Raw genomic sequence first — 16,762 nt, 5'->3', positions numbered from 1 at the left:
ATACATACATGAATTCCAACAACACAAATTTCTTCACATCCTCACTATCAACCTTTCTAATACATTAATACTAACTATACCGAGTTACTATCCATTTAAATATATGGTAACATATTTTATTTAATTTTTTATATGATTTTAGTGTTAAAAAACCATAAATTTTCATTTTATTTCAATTCTTATAGCATTATAGAATTGTGATATTATTTAATTATTATAATATTTCAGAGGGTATAAAAAGTTGTAATCCTAAATCGTTGTCAAACAATCGTTTTTGTTTTCTAAAACATAATAGCATATAACTAATGTGCAGCCAAAGAAAATAACCATGAACAAAATTTGATCAAACATTAACATAATATAACCAAACACACTTCATAATTTGAATTCCCACTTGGTTATTGTTTGTCACTGCACCACACAGTAAATGTTTTCATCAACAACATTTATATATTATAGGTTCAATCAGTCAAATGATATTTATTTTCGTTAAGACGTATCATATTGATACATGCTTTTAAATAGGAGTTAATTAAGTCATAATTTTTTTAAAAATGTCTCAATTAGATTTCTTCTAAAAAAACAAATATGAACGTCGTTAACTTTATTTATGACTTTTACCACTAAATTTTAATATAAATATCAATACTTAATTTTGTAAGTTATTTTAAATATCAATATCGTTAACATCGTTTATATTTTTTTTTGTTGAAGGAACCTAATTGAGACATCTTTTCAAAAATTAGAATTTAATTGACATATTTTTAAAAAACGAGTAGCAAAGTAACATATTCGAACAAAATTGATTATCATCCGACTAATTAAACCTATTTTATTCAACACCGAAGCTAGGTCAACAAAAGAGCCAGCTCATCACAACTGCATCCAAGCACATTTTGATTGTTTTTGTTTGAGAGAAGTTTTGCAGATTGTTGGGTTGCAGTGACCCATTTAACATAGGCATGGAGCATTGAGCCTTTGTAGTTACCTTGGTTGTTCTTGTTGCAGTTTTGGCGTCGCATGGTGGCATTCCAACGATTCTTTATATCATTCTCACTCCGACCACACATTCTCTTTGCAATCTTCGACCATTTTGTTCCAAATTCTTGATGCCCTTTGATCAAAATCATGTCTTCCTCCAAACTCCATGATCCCTTCTGCACACACATAAATTCAAATCACATCTTTTAATTTATATATACATGTATAAATATGATGATTGATCATTATTAATATGATGATCGATCATTATTAAAAATTAATGCCAAAAACTATCATTTAAATATAATTAATACAACAAAATTCTTAATTAATAACTAATTTTAATGATTAAAAATATGTATAGATATCATCAAATTAGAGATCAATTTCTTAAATAGAGAAACTAATTCTTTTGACTTGAGTAATTAAAGTAATTAATACTAATTACCAATTCATGATAGAAATTAGTTTGGTTATTTTAGAGACTAATTATAATTTTTTATAAATATTTTACTTATCAATAATTCTTAAATTATAAATTGATAGTTAAATTGATCATAAAAATAATTATTTTTATCATTAAAATTTATTATTATTCAAATTAAATAACATACTCATATCGCTCAAAAGTATGTATGATGTTAAAATAAATTGCAATTGTATGTAATAAAACAAAATGTCTTCAAATATATTTTTCTACAAAAAAAAAATGATTTGAGAAAAAATAAATATAAATTCACCTGACCAGTGTTCCTATTAGTACTACAAAATTGTCAAAAGTAGACAGAAATATCAAGTTCGAAAAATCAGCAAAAGATTAATTGGTATGTATGAAAGAGTTAAACAATTATATTATCATAAGCGTAAATAGAATGCAAAAAAAAAATGTTTACATGAATTTTCTTACAAAATAATTTTCATCTTGAATTTGCATAAACGAAATTTTAATTGCTTGAATTTTTCACTTTTTTTATATTTTTGACAACAAGTTTGTGTTTTATTTATTACATGGCATTGAAGAAAAAATGGAAGGATGAGAAAGGGGAAAAAGAAAATAGATCTAATAAGACTAAAAAAAATACACTTATTTCTTATGAAAAGTATGAAAAGTGATATTAGAATACTTTTATAAAATTACGTTTAACTTTACTCTTTCATCTCATTAATATTGAAATAATGATATTATGACTTCCATATTTTATTTTCACTTTTTACCTTTTGACACGATTTAGTGTAGATTATTGAGTAATGTATCACTATTTTTTTTTTAAAAGAATTAATGATCTACACTAAATCACGTCAGAAAATAAATAATGAAAGTTAAAAAAAATAAAAATTAAAGTATAATTTTCGTTAATATTGACACACACAAAATTAAGTACACATAAGAAATAAGAATCGAATGAGAAAAACCTTAATGTTTGGCTGAAGATGGTTATTCCATCTTTCTCGACATTGCTTCCCAATTCTGCCCTCTATTGATCTTGCAATTTGTGTCCATTTCTTGGTTCCCCATTGATTCACCAATTCCACAAGAGCTCTACAAAAACCACAAATTCCTATTTTTAATTAAATATTTTTCAATGTTTTTTTTCATAAACTAAAATGGATTCAAATCACATATAAATCTGTCACTAAACATTTTTTTTATTTATTTCAGAAAAAACCAAATCATTTTTTTAACAAGAATAAGAAAAAAAGTCACATACCTATCTTCTTCAGGAGTCCATTGCCCTTTGATTATGTCATGATTAGCAATGTTGGTATCCTTTTTCACCTCTGCATTTTGATTACTGTTCCAGGGACATTCACTCATCAATAATTCACACTTGTTAAAAAGAGAAAAGGGTAATGATTTGGAAGATGAAGCTTGAGATGGATGAACCAACATGGTTTTCTGTGAAAATTTACATATGACGGTGTTTTTCTCGTACCCATGCAAAGCATCAATGGTTGTTTTGTTTGGTTCCAACGTCACAGAATGGCGACAGTGATCATTAGCAAAGCCTCCAAGGGATGATCCTCCGTCGAAAGGTGTGGTAACAGTTAACCGTTTTACTTTCTCATTTTTAGTCGATGTGGAACTTAGACTCATATTTAGGTTCTTAATAGTATCAGAATTGGAATGAGCCTCCATCATAGAAGTAGGGTGACAAATAGACATGTTCATGTTCATGTTGATGTTCATGTTGGGGTATTGAAAAAGGTTGAAGGTGTTAGTGTGGTGGAACATGATGATGATGATGGACTCAGAATCTTTGAGAAAAACAAGATTTGAATTTGCTGCTTCAAGTGAAACTGTACGTACGTAGAAACAAGTGAATATATATATATATATATATATATATATATATATATATATATATATATATATATATATATATTAACAATGATATTTTAATTACTAAATTTTAATAATTTTTTCTTATAATATGATATGTCATTTTCTAAATAATTTTAAAATATTGAAAATAAAAAAATAAAAAATTAGTGAACTGGTGAAAATATGTCACGTTACGTAATAGAAATAAAAAATTAGTGAACTGGTGAAAATATATCACGTTACGTAATAGAAAGTTATCAAAATTTAGTAATCAACAAATTTGATATATATATATATATATATATATATATATATATATATATATATATATATATATATATATATATATATAACAACGTATGGCACAGATCAGAAACTAAGTTTGAGGATGGTTTTCTTAACAATGTAACTAATTGAGCATGCACATACCAACAAAAAGGAATGTTTATGTTTTAAAAGAGAGGACAATTAAAATCAAACTCTAATAAACTCTTTAACTGCATGTTTTTGTCTTTTTTATGCAAATTAATACTAGGATTAAATATATATTATTTTTCTTTAAACTGTTTTCAAAATTTATTTCTAAATTAATTATATCATTTTGTGAAAGTAACGTAAAATTTTTTTTATCAAATTAATTGTATATGGAGATTATATTATAAATTAATGTAAAATTTAGTTTGTCACGTGATAAATACTTATTTGGTGTAAATGATGTTTTATATGAATTTTGTACAATATATGAACAAAATACTTATATATTTAATTTAAAAATAAAACAATTTTTAAAAATAATCTTTAACATTATTTGAGAAGTTGATTTCAGCTGGTAAGAAAGGATTGTGTTTTATTTTAGTCAAAAAATAAAATTAATTTAATATTACTTTTTACATTTCTGTATACTATAATCAGGTATGATCTTTAATATATGAGAATTTGTCCACTCTCAAATATTAGAATTTTATAATTTTTTTTATGTTGGGATTTAATTAATCTTGAATGATTAAACATTTTTAGAAAATATTAGATGAATATGATAATATATACGGTCTATAATAATTCAAATTTATAAAAATTAAAATTTATATTTTTGAATTTTAAATCCAACTTACCTAATTGGAAATGGATTATATTTAGATATTGAATCAATTTTTGAATTTTGAAACAAAAATCAAGATATGTCAAAGTGGTTCAGGTCAAACCGAGTTAGCTTAGATTCAAAATCGAGCAAAGTCAAGCTAAGACGAAGATCAAGCCAAATGGATTTAGGAAGAGCCGAGTCTCCCTAAGCCGAAGCTCAAGCTGAGTCGGTTTAGGCTGAAGGGTTAAGTTGAGTCGGCTTAGGCTGAAAGTCAAAATGAATTTGTCTAGACCAAAAATTGAGACAAGTCAACATAAACTGAAGATCGAGACGAGTTAGCCGAGGTCGTAGGTCTAGCCGAGTCATCCCAGGTCAAAGGTTAAGTCGAGTTATTCAAAGACAGAGTTCAGATCGAGGCACCCCAAGCAATACAAGAAGACTCTTAAATAATGATCAATTTTAGCGACCAAAAACATGTTTAAAGATCAATTTAAAAACTAATTTCCTAATTAAAGACCAATTTAGAGACCAACTCCTTTGGTAGCCCAAACATTGATAGCTAATGTTAGTGACCAATATAGAGACTAATTCATAATAGAAATTATTTTAATTACCAATTTAGAGGCCAACTATAATTTTTTTAGAGTATTTTAGTTACCAATAACTTTTAGTTTATAAATTGGTATTTAAATAGGTCACTATAGTAACTAATTATTTTTTGTCACTATAAATGATCAATATTCAAGGATTTTCTTATAGTGGAGCCAAAGTTCACGTTGAGTTGGTCAGGGTAAGAGTGCTAGTTGAGTTAGCCTCGAGAGGTCGATCGAGTCGACCCAGACCGATTGTCAATTGAGTCAATCCGAATCAACTTGAATCAAAGAGTCGACCTAGACTGGATGTCGACAAAATTGGCCTCAATCGATGGTCGGTTCGAGTTGATCCTAATCGAAGGTGGGCCGAGTTAGCCCCAAGCAAAGGTCATCCCAAGTCTGCCTGAAGCAAAGGTTGACCTAAGTTAACCTCAGTCATAAAGGTCCAAGTCGGTGCCTATCGAAGATCGACCCGGTCCATATCTAATTAAACATTAGATCAATCTCATCGAATTTAATCTATTTTATAAAATGGATTCAATCTAAATTTAATCTAATTTAAATTAAATTGAAAAAAATATCAAATATAATTAATCTAGTTAAACTGAAATTATAAATTCAATCCATTTATTAGATCATAAATTAAATCTAGAATGAATTTTGGAAAAACCATTATATCAAACCTTAATAAACACTAAAAAATATATCAAAAATAAGGTATGATTAATAAGTCATAAAAGCAACTTAAATAAAGTCGTCTCTCTCAAAAAAGCACGTAAGGACATAACTATATAGAAGGAACTTTTGGTATATGTTGGAAAATGTAATGTGTGGTTTTATTAGAATCCCATATCTGAATAACTTGCACTCAATTTCGTTTGAATAAAATACTTTGTAAGAAATTTTAAATAATTCACAATTTTATAAAAAGTTTAATAATTTTTTAAAGTAATTTTATTAGAATGTTATGTGAGACTCCAATAGAAAAGTTGCTTTAAGAACCTCTAAACTTCTCTTACTGAAATACTCCATTATATTTAAAATTCCTTGGTAAATAGTTTCTTATAATCACAGCATGGTATAGGGATATACGAACTTGATGCCTTGATTTTATTTAAATAATTTTTTATTGTGAATAGAATAAATATTTTTTTTTCATTTCATCAAATATTTGAGTATTTTTTAATTTTTGTTTGGTTTTATATTTGCAATCAAATGAATATATTAATTTTTATTTATTTTAATTTGGTGAATGAATATTATTTATTGATATTTGGTATGAGACAAACTCAAACTATAAACATTTACAATTTGAATATTGTGTTACATTAACTAATATTTCGTTCTATCATTGTTGCTACTGTTTGGTTTTTCTAGTTTTAAATTTGTTTTCCTCTTGGTATTATCTGGCAGATTCCCTTCGATTTTGTTCTTGAAGGAAACTATTCAAAATATATCAATGTTCAAATTTCTGTAAATACCATAACTTATTTTAATTTGATAGATTTTTGTAACGCAAATTAGATAATATTTAACAAAAATAAAATTTAAATAGATATTATGTTTATTATAAATTTATGAATACTTTTAGTAACATATAAAATTGATAATTCCTATATGTAAATTTTAGTTGTAAGAAGAGACTCTTATTTTTCTTTTTTAAATTTTGTAATTGTTACTTTTTTATCATTTGAAAAACCCATGTTTATAAATATTTTAAATAATTAGATTATATATATATATATATAATATAAAGATAACTTTTATTGATAAATGAGATGGTTTTTCCTTTAAAAATGACACCAAGGATTTTTCCAAATAATTAAATGTAGAACAACTTCAAGAAATCTATTTACTAAAAAAACTCTATGAAACCTAAAGCCCCTACAAAATTTGCGCTAAATTGATTTAGTCTGTGTAGGTTCTAACTTGATTCTAATACAATGTTAGATGGATTTAGTCTGTGTAGGTTCTAACTTGGCTCTAATACAATGTTAGAAGTGGACTTTAAACCTAATTTAGTCCCACAAAATCAACTTGTAAGATGAAGATTGTATCCACTTATATGTTATGAATTGATCTTATCTCTAGTCGATGTGAGACTTCCAACGTATATACCAAAATTTGAATAGATAAACCAAACAATTTATATGTCATTGCAACAATAAAAACTTTTTTTCATTAGAAAACTTAGTTAGAAATGTAATCGCATAAAAACACAAAACAAGACATGGTAAAGCAAAAATTTTAGCATAACTAATGCTCAGTCAGGAAAATATTACAAGAAAATAGAATGAGTAAAGCAATTTATCTGATCAAAATGAAGGCATAAACAACATGCCTTCCCTTAATTAGCATCATTTTCGTGCCATTAATGCACTCTTTGTTGCAGCATAGTAACTATTTCCACCAAGCATGTTATATGAACATTGTTCATCATGACTACTACGTTCCAACACCTTCTTATTATTATTCTTGCTTTCATATTTCTTGTGAACTCTTGCAGCAGCTTCTTCAGTAGCAGTAACCCTTTTGATGTACGCATGGAGCATTGATTCATCATAATTAGGGTTCTCACTGTTCTTGTTCTTCCTTTTCAAGTCTTGGCGACGCTTTACACCATTCCAGTGGTTTTTGATGTTGTTCTCGGTTCTGCCAGGTAATCTTTTTGCAATTTCAGACCATTTGTTTCCAAGTTCTTGGTGAGCTTTCATCAGAATCATGTCTTCTTCCATACTCCATGATTCCTTCTGAAGAAAGAGTGTTAATTCACAAAGAGATATGTCACACATGTACTTAAATTATGTAGAGAATGAATAGAATAATCGAGTTTTATTGTTACTTACCACTAAATCAATTCAGAGACGAATAAGGATCTAAAACTCTAAGTCAGTGAATAAAATTAGAAGTTATTTGAATTTTAATCCAACAATATTTTAAAATAAAAGTAAAAAATTAAGGAAACAAAATTAAGAGAATAAATATATAAGATTAGAAAGGGTTAAATAATTTTAACAAATCAAGAGGTGCATTTGTATATCTTCATGTACATGTAAGTTCGATACTACCAAGATACGTGTGAGTAATTTATTTTTGTAGTGAATTAATTTAATAATTCATATGGCTTAGTTGAGAAATGAGGAATGAAATTGTGTTGCATAATCTTTGAGAAGATTTTTTTTAATAATGTTAAATAATTTTTTAAAATACTATGCAAATTCTTTCTTTTATTCAAAGATCAAACTACAAAAGAAATAAAACATTACATGTGAATGACGTAAACCAACAAAGGAATTAAATATTTAAATAACGTTTTATATAAAAATGTTATCATGAATTTGGCTTTTTTTTAAAAAAAAAAATTGGGGCCAATCTATCAAAGTATATCACATATGAATAAAAGTCACATAAAAAACATATTCTTACATAAAAATACTAATAACGATCAAGAACTGAAAATAAAAAATGGTAATTAAATGGTTTCGAAAACCGGCAAGAATTGATTAATTGATTGGATGTGTAAACTCATTCACTTTGACTCGAAGTTGAAACTAAAAGAAAAAAAAAACATGTATATTAATTAACAAAAGTAACAAAGAAATGAACTATTTATATAAAAATATCATAAAGAAATTATTAAAATAATTTTTTATGTATATATATATATAATATTATTTATTTGGGAAAATGTGATTTTAGTCTTAAACTATCATAAATTTAGTTTTGATCCCTCTCTAAAAGTTAAATGTATTACTTTTGGTCCTGTAAATAGTTTAGATGTCACTTTCTTGAAGGAAGAATAGAGAATTAAATTAATTCACTATATATTTAATTAGAGAATTAAAATAGGAAAAATATTTTAGAGAAAAATATTTAGAACTTTACATATTTTATCCTTAATTGTTTTTATTGAAGTACATGATGTATGAGATAGTTAGAAAATATTACAAATAAATTAAATTTATAGTAAACAAATGCATATAAATGACAAAACAATTTAGGTTCTAGGGTTAAATATTAAATATCTAATTTAGCTTATGTATTTAAATAAATGTGTAATAATAAAATAGCAATGTTGATAAAAATTTCAAGTCATATTATCTCACCTAAACAATTTAGGTTCTAGGGTTACATAGACTACAATAAATTATAAATACATTTAACAAAAGTAACTCAATAAAATATCATTTTTATATAAAAAAATTTAATTACATTTTTCTGTATTATGAATAAATATATTCGTATTAGTAACATGACGATTTGAATAAAAAAAAAATACATTCAAAATCCAATTAACTCTATGGCATTCATCGATCTCTCCGTGAATATATACCATGAAGAAAGAGAGAATAACTATCAAATGAACTAATTTAGTTGCATAATTTTTCAATCTTTGACACTAATTAATATCAATTAATTGAATGTTTAGTATAATTTATTACATAATACATGTCCTATTTTTATATATTAAAGTTTAAACTTTGATGTTATGATTCACAGAAAAAATGTGTATGAGAAACAAAAATGAAAAAAGAAGAAACCTTAATGTTTGGCTGAAGATGGTTGTACCATCTTTCTCGACATTGCTTCCCAATCCTTCCGGGTAGAAATTTTGCAATTTGGGTCCATTTCTTCAACCCGAATTCATTCACCAATTCCACAAGATTACTATAAAAACAACAAACTTTAATTAATTAAAAATTCATGATATTTTATCATTAAAAAAAGTCTATTAAATGAACTCAAAGTTTATTCCTCTATACAATTTCTTTTTCTTTTTAGTAAACAAACACTAAAAAATTAAATTTCATTACCAAACACTTGTGCTTAATCTCACAAAAACTTGTGGCCCCATAATTAATGAGAACAAACCAAATTTAGCCATAATTATTGACTTTTTTTGGCATTGTAAAACAGAAAAGAAAAACACAGTAAAAGAAAGATTACAAAATTTCAAACATAAATAAATCTAAATACACACACATTTATTTATATATATATTTATTTATTTATACCTGTCTTCATGAGGAGTCCACCACCCTTTGATTATGAGATCATTACTATCTTTTTTCATCTTTATCTTTTGATTACTTTCCAAGTTGTATTGAATGATATTAGGAAGAGAAAGAGGTGAAGATGGATGAATCATGGTTTTTTGAGAGAAATCCCATATGATTTTGCCTTCATGATGGCCATGCAAAGCATTGTTGTTGTTGTTTGGTGGTGGCAACATCATAGGGTGGTGATGGGAAGTATTGGCAAAGCCTCCTAGGGAAGACCCCAAAGAAGGTGTTAACATTCCACAAAAAGGGTTTGTGGTGAGTTTTAAAGGACCCTCCAACAAAAAGTTAGGGTTTTGGGTAGGTGCATCAAAGGTTTGATCTTGAATATGGCGGAAAGTGTTGTTGGGGTGAAACATGATGGGTGGTGGTGGTGGTGATGGTGGAATCAGAATAGGGCTTTGTGAGGGAAACATGGGTTGGATTTGTGGCATCAAGTTAGGGTTTGTAGGGAAATGAGTTGAAAGGAATGGGTGTTGTAGTTGCCCTTGGAAGCTTGGATCAAACTCCATGTAGAAAAGCTCACAACAATTGAGTGAGTTATGGAAAAGAGAGGTAGAGAGAGGAGGTAGAATATGTTGAATGTGGTGTGGGGGAATGAGTATCTTATAATTATTGATTTTGCTTTTGAGAAAGTTGAGAAATTATAAATGATACCCCTTATTAAATGAAAATACACATAAAAGAATAGTTGGAAAAGTTAATAAATGTACTTTTGATATTTTAAAACAACAAATTAAAAATAATACAAATCGAGAGAGTAAATGTCGTTAGAAGTTTCACATCAATTAGAGAAACGGTTGAATTAGAGTACATAAGTGAGTGCAAACCTCACTTTACAAATAAGTTTTGTATAGTTGAATTATATTTAAAGTCTACTTCTTAACAAGGTATTAGAGTTAAGTTAAAGTCTATGATAACGAAATTTATTATTTGTTGGGTCTATTGTTTCACCCGCTATCGGGCCGCTATTGAACCATCATTAATGTTTAGTCACGTGCGCAAGATGTATATGTATTAGTGTGTTGGAAGTCTCATATCGACTAGAGATAAGGTCAAATTATGGTATATAAGTGGGTGCAAATATCAATTTACAAGTTTATTTTGTAAGGTGGAGTTAGACTTAAAATTTATTCCTTAACAAAGTTGAATGTTGTTTTTATTAAGAAGAGAACTTTAAAGTTAACTTAATTGTACAAAAATGATTTGTAAAGTGAGGTTTGCCATACTACAATATGATTTTTTATTCGATCGATGCGTGATTTCTAACATTGTTTCATCACATCATGAAGGACCGAACATCTCAAACTAAGACTTTGTGGGTGTCCAATAGGTTCAAAAGTTTTTGTAAGGATAAGTTACATGGATTTTAAACTAAATTTAGTTTCATAAAACCGGCTTATAAAATAAAATTTATATTTAATTACATTGTTGCTCTAGTACACCCAATTAGTCTCATATCACTTAGAAGTCGAGGTCAAGCGCAATTTAAATACCCTCTCCACCCTCTGATACACTTTTTAAAGACAAAATCGTGATAAAGTTCCATGCTCCAAAGCGGACAATACCTTAAGAAAACAGTGATTGTGCCTAACGACATTACTCAAGAATGTGGTAGTTATTTCTAACGATACTGTCGGACAGACCTGGATCGATGTGGAACAATTGTGTAATTTGATATTATTTACTTGGGAAGTATACTTAACCATCCTAATTTTGAAAATAAAAGTTAAATCAAAATAATTTAAAATATGACAGATACAAAATTAAGTTATATAAGTTGGTATAAGAAGAAATGAAAAAAAAAAAATGAACAGTGAAGGAAAATGTGAAAGCTTTCTACGGCTATGTTTCACAGTTACTGCGACTGTTGACATTCTACATTTTACTACTCCTAAGAAGAGAAGGTTATATTTTATTTTTCCATTTGTTTTATATTAGAGTAATAAATAATTCATTAACTCTCCATTAATACTTTTTATTGTTTGCATTTTTTTATATATTTTAGGGGTTTTCTATGATATCATGTATTATATTTACGTTTTTTTTTTCATTCTAACTTTTTCTAACTCTTTCATTACAAAAATTATAGTTCTAAGAGTCAAATTAACATTGTATGTATATAAAAAAAAATTCGTCTTCACATTTTTTAGCAAAATTCTTTTGGAGAAAAGTAAAGGTGAGAGACTCTTTAAATTGAGAAAAGTATCACTTTATATGAAAAGTTAAGAGATTTGTTAATAAAGTTCCAAACCACAAATGATTTTGGTAACAATGTAAATCAAGTATATATATATATATATATATATATATATATATATATATATATATATATATATATATATATATAACTTTCAATTTTAATATTTATTTTAGACTAACAACTCATATATTAATATATCATTGATGTATATTAATTATCTCTCATAAGAAAACACTCACACTTCTCTCGTGCATTTTATTTTAATATGAAATAATTTTAGGATAATTTCCAACAAAATGTGCATAAAAATTAATATAATATGTTTATTATATTATTATTATTGTAACATTTATTATATATTAATAACAATAAAAAAAGATAATTATCTTCAATATATTATAATAGATATTAATAAAGAAAATGAGATAATTTAACTACTTGATAAGACACATTTAAGAAAAAAAATATTATTTTTATATGAAATATAATTAATTTGCAGTTATGATCCGTTAATATGTATAGTTATTAAAATAAAATAGAAGATTAAGAGTAAGAATACATATAATACTTGCAGCAGCAGTGACTCATGTAACTGACTCCTTAAAATGATATCACTTTTTCTTGACTTATTTAATACAATATTCATTATGAAGTCATTGTATATTAAAATTTAATAACATTAAATACGATGCCTTTATTTATATTAAAATTAGTGATGAAATAAATATTGAAGTTTTAAAAGTGGAAGAGGCATTAATTATTAGAGAAAATACATGTCTATACTTCCTTTTAACTGTCGAAAATTTGAATTTTTTCAGCAATTTTGAAAGAAAAGTCTATACAAGTGTGCTTAAACTTTTTGATATTTTTTTAAATGTGCTATTTCAATGCAATAATCACAATATTACACTAATATAAATTTAATTATTATTAATTACAAATGAAGGTGAGAGAAAATATTATTAGTGCATGTACTACTAATGTAGTACTAAGTGTACTTGTAGAATAAAATGTAACCAATGCATAACAAATACTTACAGAAGACTGTAAAGATATTTTATTAAATACTTTACTCAGAGAAGAGTATAAGTTTTTATGTAATATTCAATAAATATAACTATATTCTTTAGATAAAGATAGTTTGACATTTTTTATTTCTGTAAAAAAAAATCTTATAATGTGTCACATGATAGGATAAGCTATATAATCTTATGTGATTGTGGCATAAAAGATAATAATGTTGAAAATATTTAATATAATTTAAAAAAACATAAAGTATTATATTGTTTTTGATATTGTATGAATTATTAATTTTGTAGATAAATATTATTTATAGATGAACAATTTTTATTTTATTATATATTTTTTAATTTAATAAATTTTATTATTGTTTATTAATTTATTTTAATTAGATTTATTATTATTTATTTTCTTTTATAAATACAAATTATGTGAACGAGGAAAAGATATAACAAACATAACTCATATAAGTGTTTTGAGTCTTCTTTTAATTTATATTATTTTTTAAAAGTATTGGTCAGATTTATTGCTATTTATTTTCTTTTATAAATGCAAACTATATGAACGAGGAAAATATAACAAACATAACAACTCGTATAAGTGTTTTGAGTCTTCTTCCAATTTATATTGTTTTTTAAAGCATTAGTGTTCACAAGATTAAAAAATTCTTTGTTTCAATCTATCAGTATGACAAGTTGTTGTATCTTGAGAAAAAGACATTATTTTGTTTTACTTGGTAGAGTAGGAACATTTTCTCTACAAAAATTATGTTTTGCGTGCCGCAAGTATGTGTGTGTGTGGACATTTTCTCTATAAAGATTGTGTTTTTCGTGCCGCAAGTGTGTGTGTGTGTGCCGCAAGTGTGTGTGTGTGTGTGTGTGTGTGTGTGTGTGTGTGTGTGTGTGTGTGTGTGTGTGTGTGTGTGTGTGTGTGCGTGTGTGTGTGTGTGCGTGTGTTGTTTTACTTGGTAGAGTAGAGACATTTTCTCTATAAGGATATGTGTGTGTTACATGTTTGAGACAAGATTATAATAAATGTTAATTGAAAGGTTCCAACTACCTTACCTGGACCCTATATTCATAATGTCCTTAGTGGACTTTACTTTTGGTAGGTCTAATTGTGACCCAATCACTCAATAACCTTCATTATAGGAGTAAATCGAGATTATTGCCTTAATCCAAATGTTTGGTTAACTCATCAACACTAGTTCTCAGTTCTTGACAACTTGGTTGAGCGATCCATACCTGAATATGGTAATGTGCTTGGGATCGACAACTCGTGGTTCCCAGTTTGTGGTTTTGTGTTTAGGCTGATATATCCTTAAGTATATGTTGTATTGTACATTGGCCCTCGACCTTGAGTATTCAATGATTGGTTGTATGATGGGTTTGCAAAAAAAAAAATCATCATTTGGTCTAACCATTTGATTGTCTCGATTTCGCTATATACCTTGGCCCCCTTTGCCCGAGAGTGCGTGACACATGGAGTGGTGTTCAAAGGGTTATAACTCCTTGAAAACAAAGTCAGTGGTGTTCTTTTAGGGTTGATATGAAGCATCATGAAATATTCATTGTTGGGATTTAATGACTATTGGATTTCGTTAGCTCAAGCTCCTTTATATATAGTGGCAGACTCCTCCCCTCTTGTTATCCTGATTTTGTTCTTCAGAGCTGCAAGTGTCATTTGGTTATGTAAAGATAATAATGTCGAATACCATTAATATTTTTTGATTTTAGGAGTTTTCGATTTGGGAAGGGAAAAGGTATGCTGATGACACATAATCATTATTTGTTTTATAGTCGTGCTCAAGTAGGGAGAGTTTTGTGAAAAATGTTTCGTCATCGAAGAGTGTTGATGAGGACAAGGTCCACAATGCTGCTTCACCGAGTAACGTTGATGTGCTCGTCCCGATCAGTAGAACCATCTCATTTGTTGAACGTATGGGGACTTCTAATTATTGGGAAGAAAAGTCTCCATGATTCCTAGAGCAAAGTATATCAGAGCTTAGACATGTTTATTGCATCTGAAGATGTTAACTATATATCTTGGGTGGTCGCGTAGCTATTCTCTTGTGTTCGGTCGATGGATGTGGTTGGGTTATGTTAAGTGTCCGTGGAGAAGGAATGACCAAGGTTCTTTATCTTGTATTTCCTACATTTGTTTTCAAATTACTTCAACGTTATTCTTTTTTAGAGCTTCGAACTCTCTTGTTAACTCTACAATCATAGTATTATGTTCCACTTGTCCATATTCTTCCTCCTTTATCGGTCTGTCATTACTTATCATCTTTCGGGTGGTTACCATGGATATCAATTTTTACTCAGTCTCGTAGTAGGTGTCAAAATGTTCTTACAAAGTCAAATATCACCCTTTAACTCCTTGGTTCTTCCTGGCTCTGCTTGGTCTTCTTGGGTTTCTCAAAGTTGGAGTTGTCAATCTTTTGGGTGTTCTTAGATGGTACCTACACAAGGCACTCTAACACTCAAGTCAATTATGGGTCTAAGACAAGGTTGTAATAAATGCTAGTTAAAAGGTTCTAACTATCTTACCTAAACCCAATATTTATCACGTCCTTTGTGGGCTTTTATCTTTTATTACTTGTCATCTTTCAGGTGGTTACCATGGAGATCAATTTTTACTCAGTCTCGCGGTAGGTGTCAAAATGTTCTTACAAAGTCAAGTATCACCTTTAACTGCTTGGTTCTTCCTAATTCTGCTTGGTCTTCTTGGGTTTCTCAAAGTTGGAGTTGTCAAACTTGAGACAAGGTTGTAATAAATGCTAGTTAAAAGGTTCTAACTACCTTACCTAAACCCAATATTTATCACGTCCTTTGTGGGCTTTTATCTTTTAGTAGGCCTAATTGTGGTTCAATCACTCAATAACCTTCATTATGGGAGTAAATTGAGATTTTTGCCTTAATCCTAATGTTTGGTTGAATTGTTGGTACTAGTTATCGGTTTTTGATAATGTACTTGGTTAATTGTCGTAATGTGCTCAGGACCAACAACTCATGGTTCTCATTCTTTTGTGATGCTTCTAGTTATGACATGTGAAATGTCTTAAGATTATTGAAGAATATATTAATGTAAATTAGATTTTTTATTCTGATGACACAAAATCTATTACTGGTTATGTTTTTACTTTGGGAGGAGTGCAAAATCATGGAAATCTGCTAACAAATTGTTATTTCACAACGTACCATGGAAGTAGAGATTATTGTTTTAGATACTACTACTAAGGCAAAATATGTTGTTGACTAAAGTACACTAACTTATTAGAATAAATGTTATGTCTCATCCCTATGACAATGTATATTATACATTGTGGTAATAATAAGGTTGAAGTATGTGTATTATTATGTTTATTTTTAAATACATCTTAATAAATCAAATGACAATTATTGTAAGGGTGCGAGTTTTAGCTAATGAGTGCCATGGTGGGATCATCATTATCAAACATGGACAAGTATTTAAGTGACACTCGTGAAATAAGATATGTGC

At 27.7% G+C, this 16,762-nt stretch overlaps 1 protein-coding gene across 1 annotated transcript; it reads right to left on the bottom strand.

Moving 5' to 3' along the window:
* Positions 1-782: 782 nt before the first annotated feature.
* LOC114180363 lies at positions 783-3,268 on the bottom strand. The gene is made up of 3 exons (XM_028066666.1): positions 2,691-3,268; positions 2,395-2,521; positions 783-1,157 (listed from the first exon to the last, which is right to left on the bottom strand). Exons 1-3 carry the CDS (start codon positions 3,212-3,214, stop codon positions 849-851), a joined length of 960 nt encoding a protein of 319 aa, XP_027922467.1. The 5' UTR covers positions 3,215-3,268; the 3' UTR covers positions 783-848.
* Positions 3,269-16,762: the final 13,494 nt, after the last annotated feature.

This window comes from Vigna unguiculata, chromosome 4 (assembly GCF_004118075.2).
Source record: "Vigna unguiculata cultivar IT97K-499-35 chromosome 4, ASM411807v1, whole genome shotgun sequence".
Lineage (NCBI taxonomy): Eukaryota > Viridiplantae > Streptophyta > Magnoliopsida > Fabales > Fabaceae > Vigna > Vigna unguiculata.
The sequence above is the reverse complement of the archived record's forward strand: the minus strand, read 5'-3'. Positions and strand labels throughout refer to the sequence as shown.

Excerpts from the sequence above, each read along its gene's own strand:
- LOC114180363 (XM_028066666.1), bottom strand. The coding sequence starts at position 3,214 with ATGTTCCACCACACTAACACCTTCAACCTTTTTCAATACCCCAACATG. Across the intron at positions 2,522-2,690 it reads TGGACTCCTGAAGAAGATAG|AGCTCTTGTGGAATTGGTGA; the intron begins GTATGTGACTTT and ends TGGTTTTTGTAG. Across the intron at positions 1,158-2,394 it reads ATCTTCAGCCAAACATTAAG|AAGGGATCATGGAGTTTGGA; the intron begins GTTTTTCTCATT and ends ATGTGTGTGCAG.